Source organism: Macaca thibetana, chromosome 4 (genome assembly GCF_024542745.1).
Source record: "Macaca thibetana thibetana isolate TM-01 chromosome 4, ASM2454274v1, whole genome shotgun sequence".
In the NCBI taxonomy this organism is placed as follows: domain Eukaryota; kingdom Metazoa; phylum Chordata; class Mammalia; order Primates; family Cercopithecidae; genus Macaca; species Macaca thibetana.
The window spans coordinates 54583461-54606122 of record NC_065581.1 but is presented as its reverse complement, the minus strand read 5'-3'; the positions used below and the strand labels follow the sequence as shown (position 1 = coordinate 54606122).

The window sequence follows — 22662 nt, the reverse complement described above, 5'->3', positions numbered from 1 at the left end:
AGCCCCAGTGGTCAGAGGCAAGCACTCAACCATTTCTGCTGGGCAGCAAACTGTGATCCGTGGGAGAGTTGGAGACATGTGCTCAGCACATTTCCTACTCTGGGAGCTGAGTGTGTGTGAGTAGGAGGCGATCTAGAAAAGATCCAATTCCTAAAAACCTAAACATTCTCTGCTTTATCAGACAGCTGAAGGGAAAGGCACAGACTATTTCTTTCTAAAATGCCAGATGCCAGAAGACCAATCATAATTTCTCAGAAATGGACAAAATATGACTAAAAGGCTTTGAAGTTAGAAATATTTTCACGATATTTTCACTTTTCACATCATGAAAAACTGTTCTAGTAAATTTAGTGAACACATAGCATGGATTAGATATAACCCTCTAGTCAGAAACACTTGAGTGTGTTTCATTCTTTTAAAGCGAAAAGAGAACTGATGCTGAAATGATGGTGAAAATTCTATGAAAGTAAATTTCCAAAAGGTTCTTGTTTAGAACGTAATCTTGTGAAAGACAGTCAGGGGATCAGGGAAGCTGGGGATGGGTGGTGAAACTTGCTGGGAATTAACATTACACCTAAAAGTGCTCTCCTCATGATCTGCCTTGAAAGTAAACCTAAAATGTATTAACTTTCTGTAGTGTCCAAACTAAAGATACTTTGGCCTTTCCTTAACAAATCAGGGGCTTGCCCTACCTCAAGGTCACAGATGGAAAGGTTGGGCTGAGCCTGCATTACCTAAGTGGTCATGTGTTTATTGAGAGACTCATCTTTGGAGTCAGGTTCTACCAACTCCCAGCTGTGTGAGCCCAAGTAAGAAAAAGAACTTACTTGCCTCAGTTTCCTCACTCATAAAATGAGGAAATCATCATGACTGCAAAAGCTGTTGTAAGGATTCAACAAGTACAACAAATACTTGAAAGCATCTAGTACAGTTACCTGGCATTAAAAAAGAAAGAAAGAAATCTTTTCTACATCTGTATGTGTGTTTATATGTCCAATCTACTATCCATCTGCCACTATCCAGCAACAGTAAATTTAACTGTTCAGAATATCAGCTGTGTATTTTGGTTTATTGCTTAGAAACTAGAACCCAACTTTTCTAATTAGTAGAATCTCTTAGTTGTGTCCCAGTTTAGCTGAGAAACAGACTTAAGTCTTTCAGCCGGAAACAGTTTACTTAGATGCCAGTGTTCATATAAAAGATGTTTCAGAATATGATCATGTTTATAGTAAATATTCTCATGTCTCCATTTAGAAATGCTGGCCACCTTACCCAGGGAGAAGACTGGGACACTGTGGGCCAAACACCAAGATGAGGAAAGGAAAGAGGAAGTTCAGATACCCTGAGACGTGGCCACAGGAAAATAAGAAGGCCACGTGTTCTGATTGGCTGGATGGCAGTTTTGAAATTACTCCAAAATAGATGTTAGAAAAAGTCAAAACGGAAATATGAAGAAACTACACCCGGCCAGTGATCATATCATACAAGGAAATACCATACCCTTCTAGATGAGGACCCAGCAAAGGAGAAGGCTCATCAACAGCTAGTTTTAAGCTTTATTGCTAATAAAAAAATCAAGTTCAGTATTATCCTTCTCCAACCAAGCTCCTCTAGTACCCAATAGAAAGTAAGTCATCTTCTTTTTCTTTTCTTTTCTTTTTTTTTTTTTTTTTTTTTTTTTGAGATAGAGTCTCACTCTGTCACCCGGGCTGGAGTGCAGTGGCATGATCTCGGCTCACTGCAACCTCAGCCTCCCGGGTTCAGGCAATTTTCCTGCCTCAGCCTCCCAAGTAGCTGGGACTACAGGCTCCCACCACCACGCCTGGCTAATTGTAAGCCTTCTTTTTAAACAACACACTAAACACCTCCTTGTTTGACCCACTATAAGCTTCCTCCTCATTGTCAGCATTTCCACCTCCCTTGCCAGAATTTAAATACCTCTAAGTCCACACAGCTACTCTCCACAACAGACGGTGGCATCTCGTTTTCTCGTGCTTAGACCACTGACCAAAAAAAAATCCTAGGAAGTTGGCTTTAGCTTCCCATTCACCTTCCTCTATGTGTATGCCTTTGTGAAGAGTTTGTTCAAACTCATCCAAGACATGAGCATGGCCCAATGTAAATCGCTGCCTAGAAATATGGTTGCATCGAGATCAGTTTTTATAATTCCAATTGCTTATGGGATAGAGCTTAATTCCACATTAAATTAAAAAATCAAAGCTAAAGTCGTCCACTTCCTCTGCCAAACTCCCAAATAATCCATTTCTGCCAATGGTGTCACCATTCTCTGTATGTCAAACCCAAAATGTCAATCTCTTTCTTTCTCCCGTTTAAAATCCTATAAATTCACCTTTCCCAACTCTCCTTAATGTTACTGATGACCATTCTTTGACATAATTCCTCCAGTCGGCTCTATACTCACAGATTGGAGTTCACACCTTTAAAAGCAACACATGCGTCTTTTCAAAGCATTTGACATTTTTGATCCCTTATGTATTGTGATTATTTCTTCATAATTATGATCACATGATTTCTCTAAAAGCACATACCTCTTTTGGTAAGGACACTAATTTATTTCTGTCTGCATTCAAGTTGCTCAACTTCTTTAGTTTTCCAATGCTTTTAGGTAGGGTCTGTTAAAATAACAATTTCATTATTAATGTAACACATATTTTTAACATGGCTCACAGTAAATAAGATCTCTGGAAGGACCTAAAGAATATAATCTCATCCAGCAACCGAAGCAATAGCTTTTGCTGAATATTAGATATTTGTAATGTTCACTTAGGGGGTGTGACATTAAGTATTTTGAATTTTTGTTGAAATGGTAAGTCTGTTTTAAAGGAATGAAATCAAAAGTAGAGACCTGGGAACAGGGAAACATCTTGTAAAGGGAAATAAATGCTGTTCAACTCAAGTGAGTGAGAATTTGCACCCTCAAGATTCATTCCCGCCCTGCCTGCACCTTCAAGGACCACACTGGGACAGTGGCTTAGATGTCCGTGGAAGCCACAGCACTGAGGCAGGGAACCAGCACCCAGAGCAGGGTGCCACATGGGCAGGGGAAGGCGAGGGCTATGGGGATGGGAGAAAGGTAAGCATCCTGGAGTGGGGAGCAGAGCTCTACCAGAACCAGGCTGGCACCCACATGGGAGTCTTCAACACTCCAGTGCAATCCAGGGGTGAATATTATTTTTACAGTTGTTATGATTACTATTTGTAAGCCTAAAATCACAAAGCAGGACTGGAAGATTTGGTAACTCCCGCCACACCTGCCAGAGGCTGGCTGCTTGAGCTCTCTGAGGGGAGGGGCTACCGGGCTCCCCACCCACATCTGTGCACTCCATCCTTTCTTGCTGTCCTTTTTGCTCTTTCTACCTAAAGAACATTACTTACTCTATTTATAGATAAAGGAGAAAAGGGAAAAGGAAAAGGGAAAAGAGAGTAAAAAAAAAAAATAAAGTGACAAAATGAAGATGGAGAAAAGAAAAGAGAAAAGTAGGAGAGTAAACTGAAGAAAACAGAGTGGCTATATGACAACTAAAAGAGGGGGGAAGAAGAAGAAGTGACAACTGAAGGACTGACAAAAGCAGAGGGGGAAGCAGGACAGGAAAAGACAACTGAGATCTGCTGCCACCCTGCCCACCCACCCTTTGCCAGGGGGTGCACACATAACCCCTGCCCTTGTCTGGTGGAAGCCTGGTCCAGGTGGAGGAACCCCTCCTCTACCCCAAAGTTCTAATAAGAAGCTGCCTTAACCAGAGCCCATTAGATACCATCCTATGGCTCCCTGATCAAGAGCATTTCCCAGCCCCCATCCTGCCAAGGCTTTTCCTGGACAATGTTCATCTCTTTTCTCATCTCTCCTGTTCTTCCCATTTGCTCAAAGAACTCAAGGAGAGGCCAGAGGAATCCTGATGAATATTCCCAGTGGTGGTCTCTGGGCACCACAGCTGGGGCATCAACACATCCATTGAGAGTAGCTTATCCCCACACCTCACTGGAGACATCTGTGAGGCATTTGTTCAGTCCCTATATTCGAAGCACCACAACTGGGACACAAGCTCAACAGGAAAACCTAAGCACTACTTTCTTTGCTTAAGCAGATTAAAAACTGATCTTTAGGTCATGCATTTGCTTTGTAAGACCCTTCTGGGATATAATATGAAGAAATTTCCATTTAGTCCACTCAAATTACAAATAAGTAGAATCTACCCTAGTAAGTCTCTATGATGTATGTGCAAACCACACTTACCAGGAGCTGATTTTCTGTAAGAACTAACTCAGTGAGACTTTCACAATCCCCAACTGCTTCAGGCAACTGTGTGAGTCTATTCTGATCCACCTTCAAGATTGACAGTTTCTTTAGTTTTCCTGTAAAAGCATCATTAGTATTATTATTATTATCAAATTCATTAGTTACAATTATTTTCGTAATCACTGCTTGGAATTTCCTATCTGCTGTTCTTTTTGTTTCAAACAGTTACTTATTTTTTCCTCATCTAGCTTTTCACATTATGAAACTCTATCATTTAGACCATGAAGGTTGGGAGTTAAAATAATTTGTTTAGAACATCAAAAACGATTGGCAATTAGAAACAAAACATTTTAAAAAGCATAAAAACATCACAGCAAAGCCAAGAAATTTACAGAAAAACAAAACAGCTTTCTCTCCATGGAGGTGTTTCATGCACAGAGGAGACTTTCATTTTACTCCAAGAATTATCCTTACAATAAACAAAAGAAATAGTTTATTAAATCACCTATGAATGAAAATGACTCAGTGAAGAGCCCTACAGCGCGGTATTTCTATAGGTCCAGAATAAAGCGGTAACCTCAGGAAAGCCATATTAAAGACGGAGTCTATTTCACTCAGGCCAGGAAGACTGGACGTCCTGGTGATACCCACTGTTCATGGGAAAGAAGAACAAGTCTTACTGCAGCCTCCTCAGAGTCCCCACTAGCCACTAGCAAAGTCATTCAGATTCTCACTTCAACAAGTCATGGGATTAAGCGGCACCCTTCATTCTCTACTGAAAACAGCCTCTATTCTAACGCAGTCATAAAGCTGGAGAAAGAAAAATATCGAAAGGTGTATCCTGCCTCGTGTGCAGCCACAGGGCAAGATAGAAGAACTAACCAATTCTTAAGCTCTTTATTTAGCATAGTCAATAGCCTAACGCTGTCGTTGGAGGGCTTCGACCTGCCCTCACTGTCAGGAGACCCACTAGCATTTTCTGCAGGGTATACTGAATAGCACAGCCAAGCACTGAAACATCTCATCCCAACAGAGAAGTCTCCTGGCAACCAGTCTTCTAGCCTCCCCTTGAATACTTCTAGTGACAAGGTACTCATTTCTTCACTAAGCAGCCCAAATGAATTTGTAACATATCTTTCCTTTTTTTTTTCTTTCTTTCTTTTTTAAGAGACAGGGCCTCACTCTATTGCCCAGGCTGGAGTACAGTGGTACAATCATGGTTCACTGCAGCCCCAAACTCCTACTTCTGGACTCAAGCAATCCTTCCCCTTTAGGCTTCTGAGTAGCTAGGACTACAACCCACTTGGCTAATATTTTTATTTTTTGTAGACGGGAAGTCTCACTATGATGCCCAAGCTGGTCTTAAACTCCTGGCCTCCCAAAGTGCTAGGATTACAGGTGTGAGCCATTCCCAGCCATCTTTGCTTTTTAAAGCTCTTTCTTAAATGAAATTGAGCTTCACAATCCTTTCATTTTGCTCATTTGATCAGAAAGCTGTAATACATCTCTTTCTTTGAAAGGCAGTCCTTTAAACGTTTGAAGTCATCCTCTCATGCTTTCTGCTGCTTCCCATTCCAAGCAACAAAACATGCCCAGTCTCTACAACCCTTTTCAGATGCCATAAACGATTCTCAGTGAACATCTCTGCATAGAGTCAAAATCCCTATCGATTTTCTAGCCGGGTTTAACCAAAATACAATGTCTGAATTTCTACTGAAATTTTCATCTTGACCACATACCACGGAGGCAGTGGTCCTCTGCCATACAAGTTCTCCAACTCTTGAAAACCTTTCAGAAGCTTCCTTGATGTTCTGAATAAAATTAAAGACAGCAATCCTATGATAACTCCATGGTTAAATAAAGTCTCTTTCAACTTCAAAGTGGCTTTGCTATGATGGAGCTCCCAAGTCCGTATCTGTTTATACCTTCTCTCCATTTATTTCTCACACTGGAATAAGTTCCTTCATAGTAAAGAAAATGTCTGGATTGATTGTTTTTAAAGAAAATAGCACAGAATGGTTAAAGGATTATCGATGTACTAAACAAAGGTTCAATTCAGTTATGCCACTCTTCCAGCACCTCCCTGAGGTCATGGAATAAGTCAGTTATTTTCTCATAAACTATTAGGATGCTGGCCGGGCACAGTGGCTCACGCCTGTAATCCCAACACTTTGGAAGGCTGAGGCAGGTGGATCACAAGGTCAGGAGATCGAGACCATCCTGGCTAACACGGTGAAAACCCGTCTCTACTAAAAAATGCAAAAAAAATTAGCCGGGTGTGGTGGCAGGCGCCTGTAGTCCCAGCTACTTGGGAGGCTGAGGCAAGAGAATGGCGTGAACCCGGGAGGCAGAGCTTGCAGTGAGTCGAGATCGCGCCACTGCACTCCAGCCTGGGTGACAGAGCAAGACTCCATCTTAAAAAAATAAATAAATAAAAATAAATAAGCTATTAGGATGCCAAAGTAGAAATTTCTTAGTGACTGCTCATATGCCTTAAATACATTTTATTACTTGGGGTAATTAATCCCTCATGAAATCATTGGGAGAAGACATAGATGAAGTAAAGATGAATCAATGCTTAAAAGTAATGTCAGCAGTTACTTTTAAGCAGGTAGATACCAACCCAGGATGACAGAAACATCTGCACATAGAGAAACTTCTGCTGTAATAAATGCTCTTTGCTTTCCTTCTTTAAAAACAAACAGCAAGGAGACTTTAAGGAGCCACATTCTCAGCATCTGAAAGTGGTGACCAAAGGATCAAAGTGTGCTCCAAATGCTCAAGATGACGGCAGGCAGTATGTTTAGCAGTTAGTGATTTCCAATGCTTACCAATGCCATCCGGAATAGTTTCTAATAAGTTCTGGGAAATTACTAAATCCGTTAATGAAGTCAGGCCACTGATTTCTTCTGGAAGTCTTTCCAACCTGTTTTCAGAAACATCTAAGCACAGCAGGTTCTTCAGATTTCCTATTTCCTATAACAATGACATGGAAAAATAAACGCACACTTAAACCTGCCACAGTGCAGAGGCATTTGTTCCAGTGATTTTTCACAATTAAATCCCAGGGCGGTCCTAAGGATGTTATCTTTAGCATGAATCCAAATCTGAAGGCAGGGGCAAATTCCTAGATCCCCTTCCAATGAAAGTGCGAAGTTGTATGAATCACAGACACAGAGCTGGCAGGGACAAAAAGCCCTCCACCTTTCAGGCAGGCAAGGAATCATTCCCACTTAATAGGTAAAGATACAGGAGAACAAACAACTACAAGGTCACACAATCATAAAAGGAAAAGGAGGCTAGAATTTAGCTTTTCAAGTTTGGAACTAATCTAAGTAGCTTACACTGTAGGGTGACCCTGGGATTTCCTCTGGTAAGAACCTACCTACTTTGTATTTTCTTCCATGACAGGTAGCATTTGTTAGCACAAACATCAATGCAATTGCTCCCCAGCAAAACTGAAACATACAGATCTATCTGTACCTTTAACATTAAAAGCAGCATACTGCCTTTAGTGAAAACAGTCTACCAGGATAAGGTAAAGTACCTCCATGAGTCTAACATTCTATTCAAGACCTACCTTTCTTTCCATTCCCAAAGTCCAAGCTTTCTCTCTTATCACTGCCTCCACTTTTCCATTCCACTTCCCAATATTAAATCTTACCCTCATTACTCCCTTACCTTGACTGTCAGTTCTGCCTCTTGGGCTCTAGTCTTAACTCCCCGTTCCTGAGACCATTCCATAAACTGTGCTTCCTCATTTCCTTCCTGAAACACAGCCAGTTCTGGTCCTATAACTGGATGACCTTCTATTCAAAAAATATCTTGTGGCTCCCTGATGTCTACATAAGTACAAATTCCTCCATCTACATTTAATTTGGTCTGATCTATTCTTTTCAGCTTATCATCCACCTGATATTGCCTTATGATCCTGTCCCTGTATTTCCTGTCTAAAGGAAACTAGACTAGATTTCTACTAATTTCAGACCAGATCCCTGAAGTTGTTCTACTCTTCATTAACTCCTTTTAACAATGCCTTTTTATCCTTCTCTTTCCATCATCATTGAAGATAAGAAAAATCATTCTAATTATTTGAGACTTTTTTGTGTGTTTAATGCCGATTTAACACAAATTTATACTATAGGAGCAAATGACATTTTTAAATAACCATTCACAGCACAATCATTGCAATTTTAATTTCTTTGTATTTAGAATATCACACTCTGCACAAAGTCATTTACACACATCTGAACATACGCAACTCTTTCCTTTCCCCTTTATGTCCCACAGATTTATTACTTTCCTGATAATGTCATGATATTTTTCTGCCATCCTTGGACTTCTAAAGTAACTAGCATTCTCCCAACCAGGATGTCCCATATATTTCCTAGAAAAATCCAAGTACTAATCGAACTCTACCCACAAGAGTTGCTAATCTGTCTCCTTTCCCCAGTTGTAGCCAAGATCTCATAAACAGACTTAAATTAGTTCCTTAGTTCCATTAGTCATTAGGTGACATCATGGCAACTTCAGCGCTATAACAACTAAAAATTTACTAAAGTGCTTTCTTCTAGTATTAGGGTTCCCTGCATTGATATGGCATTCCCCACTGAAAGTACAGAGCCTTACAACTGGTCATATGAAAAACTGGCTATGAGAGACACGAAAGAATAAAATTCAGTAACAGTTGGAGAAAAAAATACAAGAGGAAAATGCCTGTTGGTTTTTGTTTGTTTTAGGTTTCTCAGTTTCTGTCTCAGAATGTAGGCCCGTCTGCTAGGACTCCACAAGATGACTATGTGCTCAGAAGTCTACACAAGACTCCACTTCATTTGGCACGTGGTTCTTCCACTTGGGAACAGTAGGAAAGGCCTGAACACTACGACATGCCAGCTAAACCATAAGAAACATTTGGAAAAATATGAAATAAAAGCATTTAACATTGCTTTAACACGAACTATTACAGGGCAAAACATGGTCAAATTATCCCAAAAGCACTTGGCACATCACGGAGTGGCAGAAAGGTACACCATCAGAATCATGGGTCCTGGCAATTTACTAACCTGCTGGGCTTGAAGTAAGCTATATGGGTAGCAAGGACACAATAAAAAACAGATTTCACAAACTAAAGGAAATATTTACTACATTTACAAATGGTGGGTTGAGGTTTTCAGTTTTCATATGGCAATGGAGAATGATGCATGCTCAATATGTTTTCCCAAATGTGCTTCTTCCAATCAATGTTTTTGGTTTTCAAGATCCTTTTATAGCGAACCTTATGTGGCAGCAGGAAATACTCAAAGCTTATTGTTGCTGTTTTACATTCTGGGGAGACACTGTGAAATTACCACTTACCTGAGGTAATTCTGACAGCTGATTTCCATCCAACCAGAGATCTTTTAGATGTAAGAGGGCTCCGATTGATTCTGGCTAAAACAAAAGGAAAAAAAAGGTATGGTAACAAAGATTCAATTTTCAGTCTTCCCCGAAGAAAGAAAGAATCTGAATTCATTGTTAACAACTGGGTACCTTAGCAGATGTTCACTGGTACTTCTCTTAACATCGAGTCCCTTTCCTCAAAGTGCCCAAACTTTCCCCAAGAATGCCAGTTGTTTCCACCTATGTCCATCATCTCTAGTCCTGACCTCCCCTACCCATGAATCATAATTCCTAACTTGTGTGAAATGAAGCTGGTTCTCTAGTGTTCCCAAGCTACATCTATGGAAATACTGGCTTCGTATAGATCCCCATAGAACTCCCTCAACTACTGTGCGATCATAACTAAAAACAAAGTTAAATTCAAATCTCAAATACGGACTTACCAAATTATATATTTCATTGTTTCCTAAATCAAGTTCTTCTAGTCTCCGAAGCTGGGTAAGAGAGCTATTTTAAAAAATAAACAAAGCGCACTTAGAGAATACTTAGAAATGCCGAGCAATATAGTATCCCTCACTTGGAGTAGCTTCAAAAATAAGGTCCAATTTGATTTCTCTGGTAAAAAATATTGCACAGGAAGGACTGTTAAGAAAAGGCCGGTTGGCATCCCCCAAACTTCCCAAAACACACAAATCTTTTGACATAATACTGTAGTCCTGTTTTTTTTAAAATACTTAAATTCATTCTGCACAAAATCTCCTCTTATTTTCCCTAAAGACTCACTCAGGAAGATATGTAAGAAGATTCTCTCTCAGTTCCAGTGAAGCCAGGTTATAAAGACTAGAAATGAACAGAAGGAAAAAAAAGTATAAGAGAAATTCCTGAGATTCTTCCTACCTCCCCTCCCCCATACACATACTGGACAAATTGCAACACTTAATAAAACCTAGTAGGTCACTTCCCAGGGTAAAAATGCCTATCACCACCACCACCCACACCCATTAAAAACAATACCATCTCGACCTCTCAAATTGTAATCTTAAGGTATTAATAATTAATAAAAGAGTAGTGTGTCATGACTACAAAGCACCTTCATTCAAATACCTTTATATGTGATATGTGGAAATAACTCATCAGCCAATAAAACACAACCATTCTCAGGGCTGAGATAGAAGCCGAATGTGTGCGTCTATAGACTTTCAAATGCCAAAAATGCACTGTTACCATAAAAACAGTAGCACCTTTAATCTTGCAGAGCTCAGAGCTCTTCTTCCCAGTATCAGTGAGAGATCATCCCTGTTTTAAAGTAGGGGGCATCTCAGTCCAGAGAGTCCAAGGTCATCTACTTAAGATCATAAATTCATGCAGCAAGCGGCAGCTAAGCTTAGGAAGTAACTTCCATTTAAATGCATTCAGGATAATGTCATAATGCATCTCGCACAGTGCCTGGAACACAGACTGATTTAATAAATGGTAGCTATAATAATATTGCTTTTATTCTTATTAAACCCTAGCATGAGGCTCTCTTCATCTGATTCTCCAGCCTCTCGGGTGTAATCCAGTCTATTAGGAGCACAGTGGAATGGGACAGATGTTTGACAGATGGGGCAAATCTTGACAGGCAGTGGCAATTCTGCATCACCAGAAACCCTCATGAAGTTGTGCCAGCACTGGCAAAACATATTGATTCAGGAAATCAGTGACTCAGTATATTGCCCCTACAAGCACTGTAGTAACTATACCAACCAAAAAGTCACATTTTGCTAATATCACCATAGTAACATCCAGATATGGAGGAATTTCATTTCTGAGCGCACACAACACAAAAAGTCAGACATTATCCCAACACTCTAATCTGCCTTAATCCTCCATTCTCCCTCCTTCCAACCAAAAAGCCAGAATCACGTGTACTAACAAGGCTGGTTTTATAACATCCAGAAATGTAAATTTAAATGAACAGTGTACATACATGCTTAAAACCTGTTTGCCAGAAAAATATATATTTTAACTGTACTATGAAATGTACAAATCCTGCATCTTCTCCAATTTTACAAAACCAAATAATTTTAATACTTAAAGCAAGAACAAAACTTTCAATTTATTTTTTAAAAAACAAACTCCCTGCTAATATGTCACCATGAAACTAACACCAGCGTCCTTCAAATCAAATGTAACTCGGTGTGGACTTGCAGTTCTCTAGTTCTACTTTCTCTTGACCAAGTGTTTACGTAGAAGAAACAACAAAGAGAAGGGGAGGAGGATGAGATGTACACCACTCAGTATCTCCTTCCAAAAGCAATCTGTAAATAATAATTTTACTTAAAAAGTAAAAATTTAAAAACAAAGGGCTTTGTTTTCAGTTTTAAATTTCCATGTAACGCCTAACCAGTTTCATTAAGAAGACAGTAATTCCTCGGCTATTTTCACATTTAAATTTTAAAAATCAACGTTAGGATTGTCATTTTATCTATTCAGTATCCATTACTTTCACACCTATTTTAACAAACCAAGGAGACCCACTAATGAAAGAAGGAAAATGTCCTTCTTTGCATCAAAAACTTGACTCACTGGGGATCACTGAAAGCACCAGTTTCACACAGCCTCATGCTGAGTGTTGTGCCAAGTTTCCACAGCCATGGTCTCAGCATCTCCTGCCTGAAACATAGACCACAGCCAATGGGGAGAACCCTGCCTGCTCAGGCAGAAGGAGCTGTGCAGGGCACCTTCCATGAGCCATCTCATCTGGTTAGTAATGACCCAGCAAGTTGATGCTACCATGACATGATTAGGACCGTGAGGTTTTGTGTGAGGCCCACTTGTTAGAAATAGGTAAAACCACTATTCGACCCTGGCCAAATGCCAAAGCTTCTGCCCTCACCCTCACTGACTGAGGCATCTCCAGGTGTCTCTGTTCTTCAGAACTCTCTCATTTTAATTTGAAAAACACCTCTCAGTTTTAGGTATACACTTAAGTCTTACCTTTTTTTTTTTTTTTTTTTTTTTGAGACGGAGTCTCGCTCTGCCGCCCAGGCTGGAGTACAGTGGCTGGATCTCAGCTCACTGCAAGCTCCGCCTCCGGGGTTCACGCCATTCTCCTGCCTCAGCCTCCCGAGTAGCTGGGACTACAGGCGCCCGCCACCTCGCCCGGCTAGTTTTGTGTATTTTTTTTTAGTAGAGACGGGGTTTCACCGTGTTAGCCAGGATGGTCTCGATCTCCTGACCTCGTGATCCACCCGTCTCGGCCTCCCAAAGTGCTGGGATTACAGGCTTGAGCCACCGCGCCCGGCCCAAGTCTTACCTTTTTAAACACACCAAGAGACACTGGAATTTTTGCTGTTTGATTTTAAGAATGTGATACACACTTTAAAATTATCTTTAAATTTTGTCTTGAGAGCAAATGGCACAGGCCACAGTTACTAGAAGCAAACAACACTTGAGCAAAAATGCTGCTGAAATGCCCTAGTTCCCACCCCCCATCATGCTAACACCCAGATATAATATCCTGCTAAGTAAAAAAGCTCTGGCTACAAAACCTCTTAGTTTCTACTGGTTGGGGGAAGTAAATAAAATGTGGATGTATGGGTGATACATCAACAACCAAAAATATCATATTTTTATAATATTTCAAAAGTAAAAATTAACTTAAAGTACAGGCTAAGTATCCCTTATCTGAAATGCTTGGAACTGTGAGTGTTTCAAATTTTGGATTTTGGAGTATTTGTGATATACTTAATCTGAAATCCAAAATGCTCCAATGAGTATTTCCTTTGAGCAAATGCTCGGCACTCATAAAGTTTCAGATTTGGGGGCATTTCAGATTTCAGATTTTTGGACCTGGAGTGCTCAACCTGTATATAAAGTAATATCCTTATACTCTGAGGTAATACTTCCCCAATTATTTTAAACTATTTAAAATAAAGAAACTTAGATATTACCATCAGATTCTATAGACCCACTGATGAAAGCCACTCTAAAAAGAGCACATGGAATCTGAGAGGCCTGGGGCCCAGGCTTGAATCCCGCTTGTCCCTCACTAACTAGCTAGGTTTGCTTGCCTGAGGTGTTTATTGCTGAATCTCGATTTTCCCTAAAATAAATATAATCATATCTATTATGGCAATTACAACATAATACATTTTCCCTTCAAGTTAACAGAACCAGTTTCTTGCCTTATTTCCTTAAGACACCCTTTGTCCCTAAGTGCAGCTGGGTACCTTACAAATGTGTGTGCCTTGAGTCAGGGTCTTCAAAAAGATTGCTACAAGATGCTACTAATCACAGACGTCATCTCCACTACTAAAAAACTCCTTGAAGGATAGGCCCCGCATCTGGCATTGGCCAATTTTTAACTCATCAAACATTGTCCATAGCTGGACTGGAAGAAACAGAAAGCAAACAAAGGCTTTGACTACAGACTCCTACCTCCTGTATGAGCACAAACCTCACAGCATAATCTGCACACATCATTCTCAGTTCCAAGTATCACTAAGTGATGCTAGAATGAAACTATGGGTTTGGTTCACATCAGTAGCTTGCCTTGGACAGTCCTTCACCAAAATGCAGAACCCAACCAGCCCACTCCAGAACATGGTTCTCCAAATTGTTGTAGTAACAGAGCTGACATAAAACCGAACCAGCCTAAATGCAGAATTGGAACAGAGACATTAACACAAAAGTGAATGAATGAATAATCTCCTCTTCTGGTCTTTCAGAATACAATATCTTCAATCAAGTACCTGTCCCATCAAAGCAACCCACTGAATTCAAGTATCTTCACATCTCTTACAGCACCCCATAAGGAACATGCTCCTGAGCAGCTTCGGGAGTGGGATCTGAACCTCATCCTGTGTACTGAGGAGCCCAAGCTCTTAATCAGAAGGTCAAGAGAGAGAGAGGGAGACCCAAACTCCACAGGCCTTCATCCGCTATTTCAGTTAAACATGGTATTACAGAGGTACAAGAAAGAATCAGGCATTTCTAATACTTTTACAAATGTGATTTTAAAAATTTAACACTTTAATAGTTCTACTACTAATACTGGCAACTTATTATATGACAAATTTTGTTATAACTTCTTTATGAGAATTAACTTATCAGATGAGAAAACTGAGGCACAGAGAGGAAGCTTGAACAAGGTCTCACAAAATTGCCAAGTAGAAATGCCAGGATTCACCAGGGAATCTGCATTCTTAACCACTATGTTGTGCTGCCTCTCACTCTTGAGTTGGTATGTCAATTTTGCAAATAGGTAATAACATATTTATGGATATACATATTTATTTTATGTGTGTATATATATATACGTATATATATACACACACACACACTATATATATATATATATATATATATATATTTTTTTTTTTTTTTTTTTTTTTTTTTGAGACAGAATCTCACTCTGTCACCCAGGCTAGAGTGCAGTGGTGTGATCTTGGCTCACTGCAACCTCCGTCTCCTGGGTTCAAGTGATTCTCCTGCCCCTGCCTTCCAAGTAGCTGGGACTACAGGCATGCACCACCACACCTGGTTAATTTTTATATTTTTAATAGAGATGGAGTTTCACCAGACCAGATGGTTGGCCTGGCTGGTCTCGAACTCCTGACCTCAGGTGATCCGCCTACCTAGGCCTGCCCAAAGTGCTGGGATTACAGGCATGAGCCATCACGCCCGGCCAATTTATATATATTTACAATATATTCAGTAAAGAGTTCCTTCTTTTCCCACATCAATCCAGCTTCCCAACACCAAACGTTTTCAGAGGAAATTACCTTAAAAATTTAAAAATTTTGTATGGATTCATGTGTTCATGTGGGGCTTTCTTTAATCTTTAGGTGTGAATGTATATAGTCTCTCCCTCTTTTCCTTTTTTTTTTTTTTTTTTTTTTTTTTTTACAAGAAAGGTAGCATTCTGCATATATCTGGCACTTTGCTTTCCTCACTTACCAGAATTTTTTGGTCTCATTTTTTATTTGTACATACCAGTATTTTGTCAACAATTGCACAGTATCTTACTGTCTATGGATACCTTGTTTTAACTAGAACCCTATTAACAAACATTTCATCCTTCAATTTTAATTTCTGACAAATTAATTTCTACATAATACTGCTGGAATGACCTCTTCTTCCTCCTCCTACCAAAAAAAACATGACTTTCTATCCTCCCTGTCAATCCCTACCATTTTTACCAACAAAGGAAGTTGGGGGGCAGGGGAACACACCTAACAAGCTCCTGCAGGAAAAGAGTGCATGAAGTATTTCATCTCAGCACACTAATTCTTAATGTTTCACACTGTTCATAATAGCAGGGACAAAAGTTGTACTCTTTTGTAAGTCAGAATGTAGGCCAACTGTATTTTTAGGATTCTATTTCAGTGACTGTATGAATGGTTACTTTAAGGAATTTACATCTGTTCTCCACTATGTTTGCAAATCCCTTTCTAACCCACTTGAGTAAATTTTTTTCCATTTTAGCGGCCAAAATCATTAAGAAAATAAAGAGTAAAACACATTAAGGTAGACCAAACAAACAAGTGGCGGTTCACTATAAAATCATTAATATATAAAACAACAACTACTTAGGGCAACATTATTTGATTGGGGAAAACTATTAATGGGGGAATAGGGAGTTGCTTACACAATCATAATATTTCTACTCTTTCAACATCAAATTAGTATTCAAGAAACCTCTGGTTACAAATTTTCTTATGGTGGCTTTGCTCTAGAAAACTTTTTTTTTTTTTAATCTTTTTGTTTTTGAAATAATAAATATTTTATAGTAATTCTCAGACCTCAAAAAAGAACATTAAATATGGTAATAGTTTTCAAAAAAAGGATTTACTCCTTTTAGGCAGCATGCACTTATGATATAGGTAAGCTGCCTAGCACTAGGCCTTGTGAGTGGGGGCCACATGGCTCACTTAGTTCAAGCTCACTCAAATTAAGGTCACCATTCCCAAGGGCAGCAGACTCAGCAGACATAAAATCAGACCCACACGCTCTAGTTCAATCTGCCAGAGAACCTAGGGCTTACTCATGCTACTTCTATCAGCAACTTGGAATAATTAAATGTTTATTGATAATGACTATTTAGTGACTGAATAACTGTCTCGGGTACTGGACTATTTCATCACATATATTACTTCTCCTCTAAGAATGCTATTTTTGGAGAAGACAGTTCAGTTAAACAGGGAGTAGAGATATTTAGGCTAACATATTGGAGGGTATTCATTTCTTTAATGGTAAAGGATATGGAATCTCATGGAAGGGCATATCAACTAAAGACAAAGCAGCATGCTCTCAGACACCATCATAGGCTTCCCAGATCTTCAGAATTTTCCATCAGTTGCCACCTGAGTTTTTATGTCCTCTCGACCTCCACTCTCTCTCTGCATCACTTGAGCATTTTGGAGACTCTGGCTATGTGCACTTGCCTGATCACCACGTGCAAGTAACTAAACAAAATGATCTTAGCACACTACTTGTAAGGTTACATTATAGAGCATTTCCTGTAAAAATAAACGGGGTCGGTTTCCCAGGTATAACATCACCCTGCAGCAGTACCCAGCTTCAAATTTGCCTAAGGTCCATTCTTTTTACGGAGACATAATTCACAAACTATGAAATTCACCTTTGAAAGTGTGCAGTTTGGTGGTCTTTAATATATTTATTCAGAAGGTATATAAACATCACCACTATCTAATCCAGAAAATTTTCATCATACCGAAAAGAAAATCCATACTCATTAGAAGTCATTCTTTATCATCTTCCTCCACCCCACAACCCCCAACAACCAATAATTTAATTTCTGTCTCTGTGGAGTTGACTATAGTATGCATTTTGTAAAAAGTGAGTCATAGACTATGTGATTGTTTGTGTCTGGCTTCTTTTACTTCACATGTTTTCAAAGTTCATCCAGTAATACTATTTCATTGTATACATATGCCACATTTTGTTTGTCCACTTACCCACTGATGAAAATTTCAGTTGTTTCTACCTTTGTTATTATAAATAATGTCAATAATAACCCTCCTAGGTTTCCAATTCTTTTGAGTATACGTAGCTAGGAATGGAATGGCTGGGTCACATGGTAACTATGTTCAATTTTAAGGAGAACCTCCCCAAACTGTTTTACAAAGGGGCTAAACCATTCTACACTCCCATCAACAACATATGAGGGTTTCAATTTCTCTGCATCCTCAATAACACTTGTTAGCATTTATCTTTTTAATTATAATCTTCCCAGAGGGTATAAAGTAGTATCTCATTGTGGTTTTGACTTGCATTTTCCTGATGACTAATGTTGTTAAACATCTTTTCATATGCTTATTGGTTATTTGTATATCTTCTCTGAAGAAATGCCTATTCGAATCCTTTGCCCATTTTTAAGTTGGTTCTTTTATTACGAAGTTGTAAGAGATCTAAATATATTCTGGTAACTAGACTCTGATAAGATATATGATTTGCAAATATTTTCTCCCATTCTGTGTGTTGTCTTTTCACTTTCATGATAGTATTCTTTGATGCACACACGTTTTAAATTTTGATGCAATCCAATTTATCTATTTTTTCTTTTGTTACACAGACTTTGGTGTCACAGCTAAGAAACCACTGCCTAATCCAATGTCACAAATATTTACCCCTGTTTTCTTATAAGACTTTTACCGTTTTTTTGTTTGTTTGTTTGTTTGTTTTTTGAGACGGAGTCTTGCTGTGTCAGACTGGAGTGCAGTGGCGTGATCTCAGCTCACTGCAAGCTCCGCCTCCTGGGTTCACGCCATTCTCCTGCCTCAGCCTCCTGAGTAGCTGGGACTACAGGCACCCACCACCATGCCTGGCTAATTTTTTGTATTTTTATTAGAGACGGTGTTTCACCGTGTTAGCCAGAATGGTCTTGATCTCCTGACCTCGTGATCTGCCCGCCTCGGCCTCCCAAAGTGCTAGGAGTACAGGCATGAGCCACTGCACCCGGCGAGGACTTTTACAGTTTTAGCTCTTATATTCAGATCTCTGATTTTGATTTAGTTTTTGTGTCTGGTGTGAGGTAGGAGTATAACTTCATTCTTTTGTATGTTCATAGTCAGTTTTCCCAACATTTGTTAAAAAGACTATTCTTTCTCCAATGAATTGTTTTGACACCTCTGTCAAAATCAATTAACGATATATGTAAGGATTCTGATGGGGCTTAAGATGAGTCTGTAGATAGACTTGTAGAGTACTGCTATCTTAACAATATTAAGTATCAACCCATAACACACATTATCTTACCACTTATTTAGTCTTCCTTAATTATTTCAATGATGTTTTATACTTTGCATGGACGTGTCCTACATTTCTTCTGTTAAATTTATCCTGAGTATTTTACACTTTTTAGTGTTTTGTAAGTAGAATTGTTTAATGCTGATATATAAAAATATAACTGATTTTTGTTTTGTAATCTTGTATCCTGCTATCTTCCTGAATTAATTTATTAGCTCTAATAATTTTTACAGATTTCTTAGGATTGTTTCTATATAAGATCATGCCATCTGAACAGTAACTCATTTTTAAAAAGTAAAACACAAAGTGTGTGGCTTGAGTACAACCTGATACAACTGATCCCAAGAAAAATATTTTCAGTATTTTGAAAGACAAATATATTCACACATTGTACCAACATTTCAAAACTCCTTAAATTATCCTTCCTGGCCTTACCAGTGGAATCTTACAAGTGTTTTTAGTGATAGTAAAGTAAAAAGCCATTATTCGCTAGGCACTGTTTTTAAGGGCATATCTAAAATACCAAATTTTTTTATTCAGATAGTTTTCTGAAAGCCCATCCAAGACCTGGAACTTGACTGAGTAAGACCCCACTACGTGCTATCCCGTGCCAACCAGCATCTGCAGTGACACAGAAAGTCATTCACTTAATTATACCCCAACTTTTTCTAAAGGGGATTTAAGTAAGTCTTTTAAAATTGCAAATATGCAAAAAGGTTCATGAAATGACGTTAGGGCCATGAAAGAGGGGAGACACTAATGTGTTCATTATGAGAAGCAGGCAGTAAAGAAAATGCAGTATCTTCAAGGAAGAAACTAAATTCAAATGCCAGCTCTACCACCCACCAGCAATGCACACCTGGGCAGATCACTTATCTCCATTTCACAGAGGAAGCTGATAAAGCTCAGGATGGGTAAAGCTAGCCTCAGGAGGAAGGGTGTCATGAGACAGTGTATGCACCTCAAAGAGTCCGTGCCCCACTGAGACTGTCAGCATCACCTCTCCCTTTATCGCACAAAAAGGAACACAGCTGTTCTCATTGATTATCAGAATTAGCTCTAAGCCTACGGGCAACAAAGGCAGGAAAATAAGTGTTAGAAATGTTTATTAAAAAGGAATATTATTAAAAAGGAAGAAGCTTACCAGTTCTTTTGGTAAGGCATTTGTTTCCTTAAAAATAATTTATTGTCTCCCTAATAGCTCCTTATATCAGAGATATTAAGCAATATTAATAGACAATAATTATTTTTTCTTGGAAGGCTTTACAGCAACAGAAGCTGTTTTTTAAATAGTTGCTTCTTTTAAACAACTTTTTCTAGAAATTGAGTACAACTGCATCAGGCCAAAAAAGTGACAATACAGGAACAGGCTAAAGTGATCCCAGCATAAATCTTCCAGAATCTGAACTTGACTGCCTATGATGTGATGTTGGAAGCAAGTGGAATAAAGGAGGCAATACTCTTAACCTTGTCACGTGTATTTGTTTAGTATGTGAGAACAATGCCAGGGTAGATACAGACACAAACAGAGTTAGAAAACCAAGGTCCCTGTAGTATCAGAGTACAAGGTGATCCAAGTACATGTACCAGTTATATACATACAATTAAGCAATGAACAACTACACTTCTGTGTAAAGACAAAGGACTAAAGTACTTATTGTGTGGGAGGTATGACGGGGTCAGGGAACCTGCAAGTCTGGGATCTATTTCGCCTGTCAATCATTGGGGAAGGCATGATGAAAGATGTAACATTTCAATCATTAAATGAAACACCCCAGCCAGTTTGGAAACAGACAAGGCAGGTAAAAAATTTTAACATTCACCTGAATTGGAATAAGCAGGAAGCAAAATGAATGAATGAATACAAATTACTGTAAAATAAAAATTAACAAAGTGTATGAAAATCATACAAATGCACAAAAATAAATGGTGCAGTACAAAAATAATCAGCGAGCCTACCCTATTCATGTCTTTGAACTGCACCATAGGAAGTGCTCCTTAAAATTTTTGCTTTGCAAACATTTATTCCTTGACTTAATCCACCACCATTATAACTGCCATCCCTTACAGGTTCTCCAAAAATTAGGTAAATAATTATACCTCTTTTTATTACCCTTTCTTAAATGTATGTATAGCTCATATTTATGTCAGTGTTTAATATTAGAAGTGTTTTGGGTTTTTGCTTGGAAGTTTGATGATGTTTTTCTGATCAGAAATAGTCCCCTGTAACTTAACTCTTGTTTATATCAATTAGCCTGTGGTAAACTCGGCTTCATAATACTTTGTTTGACTTGATGTCACAGTGTTCAAGAACCTATGGATGATGTTACATGAGGACTCACTGTGAATAATTGGGAATATTTAAGAATGAAATAAAAATATGTATTCTTTCCACTCATATGTATAACTTTTTTCAAACAGCTACCAGGTTATTAGGACATAAACACTTATTAAGATGTTTGGACCTACTTAATGAACTGTTAGATATTTCCAGGAGTATTAAAAGAAAGTTACTGAGCCCACAAGGGCCCCAGGAACCAACTGTCCTGCGGCAATGGCAGGGTGGAGTAGTGAAAAAACACAGGACCGGGACCTGGAGAGCCGTAGTCCAGTTCCAGCTCTGCCATCAACTCCTAAAAACTTCTTCAAATTAACTGACCATAGGCAAACCAAACACGTGATGGGGGAGATGTGTCCAGGTGCCCCCAGGTTCAAGACACTACAAGTCTGCTCACTCTATCTATATAAAGACTTTTGCCCTCCCCTCTTAGTCTGAGTACCCCTGACCATCCTGAGGGGGCCCAAGTCCTTGAGACATCCATAGCTTTCCCAGTTAATGCCAACTACTGTGCTAGGTGCCAAGAGGAGAAATGAAGTCCTATCTTCACTGATGCTTGAAAGGCCAATGCTAACGTAGTTTACCCATCTGACCACATAAGCAGAGGTAATTTATGCAAAGATTCCACATCAGACTCCACAAAGATAACACACCAAGCATTCCAATGGTCATTCCATGTCCTTTCAAATTTTGTGGAATATTAAACAGGTATGTTTCCACACAAAACAATTCTATCTCCGAGAAGTTGTACTGGTTACTAAATATTGGTTAACTAAATGTGTTAAATGCTCTAAAGAAACTATTTGGAAATTCTTTGAGAAACAAATGAAGCCTTCCCACGAGGAAAGCTTGCAAGTTTCAAATAATAATTTGCTTAAAATGTAGTACACTTATGCATATATGAGATTTCCTGAACAATTCACTGTTTCAAGTGCCTTTTCTACAAGGTCTTGGACACCAGGTATGCCCAATCTTCTCCAAGGAAGAATTTGTTCTTTGATTGTTTCTTTCTGGTATGTGAGAACAGGCCATTACTTGAGTATGCATGAGGAAGAAATCATAGTTTCTTGCTCTGGTAATAAAATTACTAACAACCAAGAATAGAAAACTCTCTCTCTTTTTCATTTAATTTCACAAACTGACCTAATAAGAATCAGTTAATTTCAAGATCAAAGTGGCATTTTATTCAGTAAACAATCAGTATCCACAATGCTATAATGGTAACAGAAGCTGATTAAGTCTACAAACAAAACAAAAACGTCTTGAACTTTGACAAAAACAGGTACGGATATTAACAGAAAATATATAATAATGAACATTGTAAAAAACATATTCTAAAATTATACTTTCCATTAAAATAGTTCAGTAGAGGGGGAGAGGGACACTCTGGTTTAATAACATATTTCATATCAAAGCATTAAGACTTTTTAAA

At 38.8% G+C, this 22662-nt stretch overlaps 1 protein-coding gene across 2 annotated transcripts in view; it reads right to left on the bottom strand.

Annotated features, from left to right (window-relative positions):
* Window positions 1–22662, bottom strand: part of LRRC1 (leucine rich repeat containing 1) — a 130046-nt gene that overhangs the window by 18147 nt on the left and 89237 nt on the right. For both annotated transcript variants that reach the window (XM_050788995.1, XM_050788996.1), the window contains exons 5-10: window positions 10421–10477; window positions 10081–10144; window positions 9614–9688; window positions 7090–7234; window positions 4256–4374; window positions 2550–2633 (exon numbers count right to left, since the gene is read on the bottom strand). In XM_050788995.1, the coding sequence (XP_050644952.1) occupies window positions 2550–2633; window positions 4256–4374; window positions 7090–7234; window positions 9614–9688; window positions 10081–10144; window positions 10421–10477 (544 nt within the window). The remainder of the gene's footprint in view (window positions 1–2549; window positions 2634–4255; window positions 4375–7089; window positions 7235–9613; window positions 9689–10080; window positions 10145–10420; window positions 10478–22662) is intronic.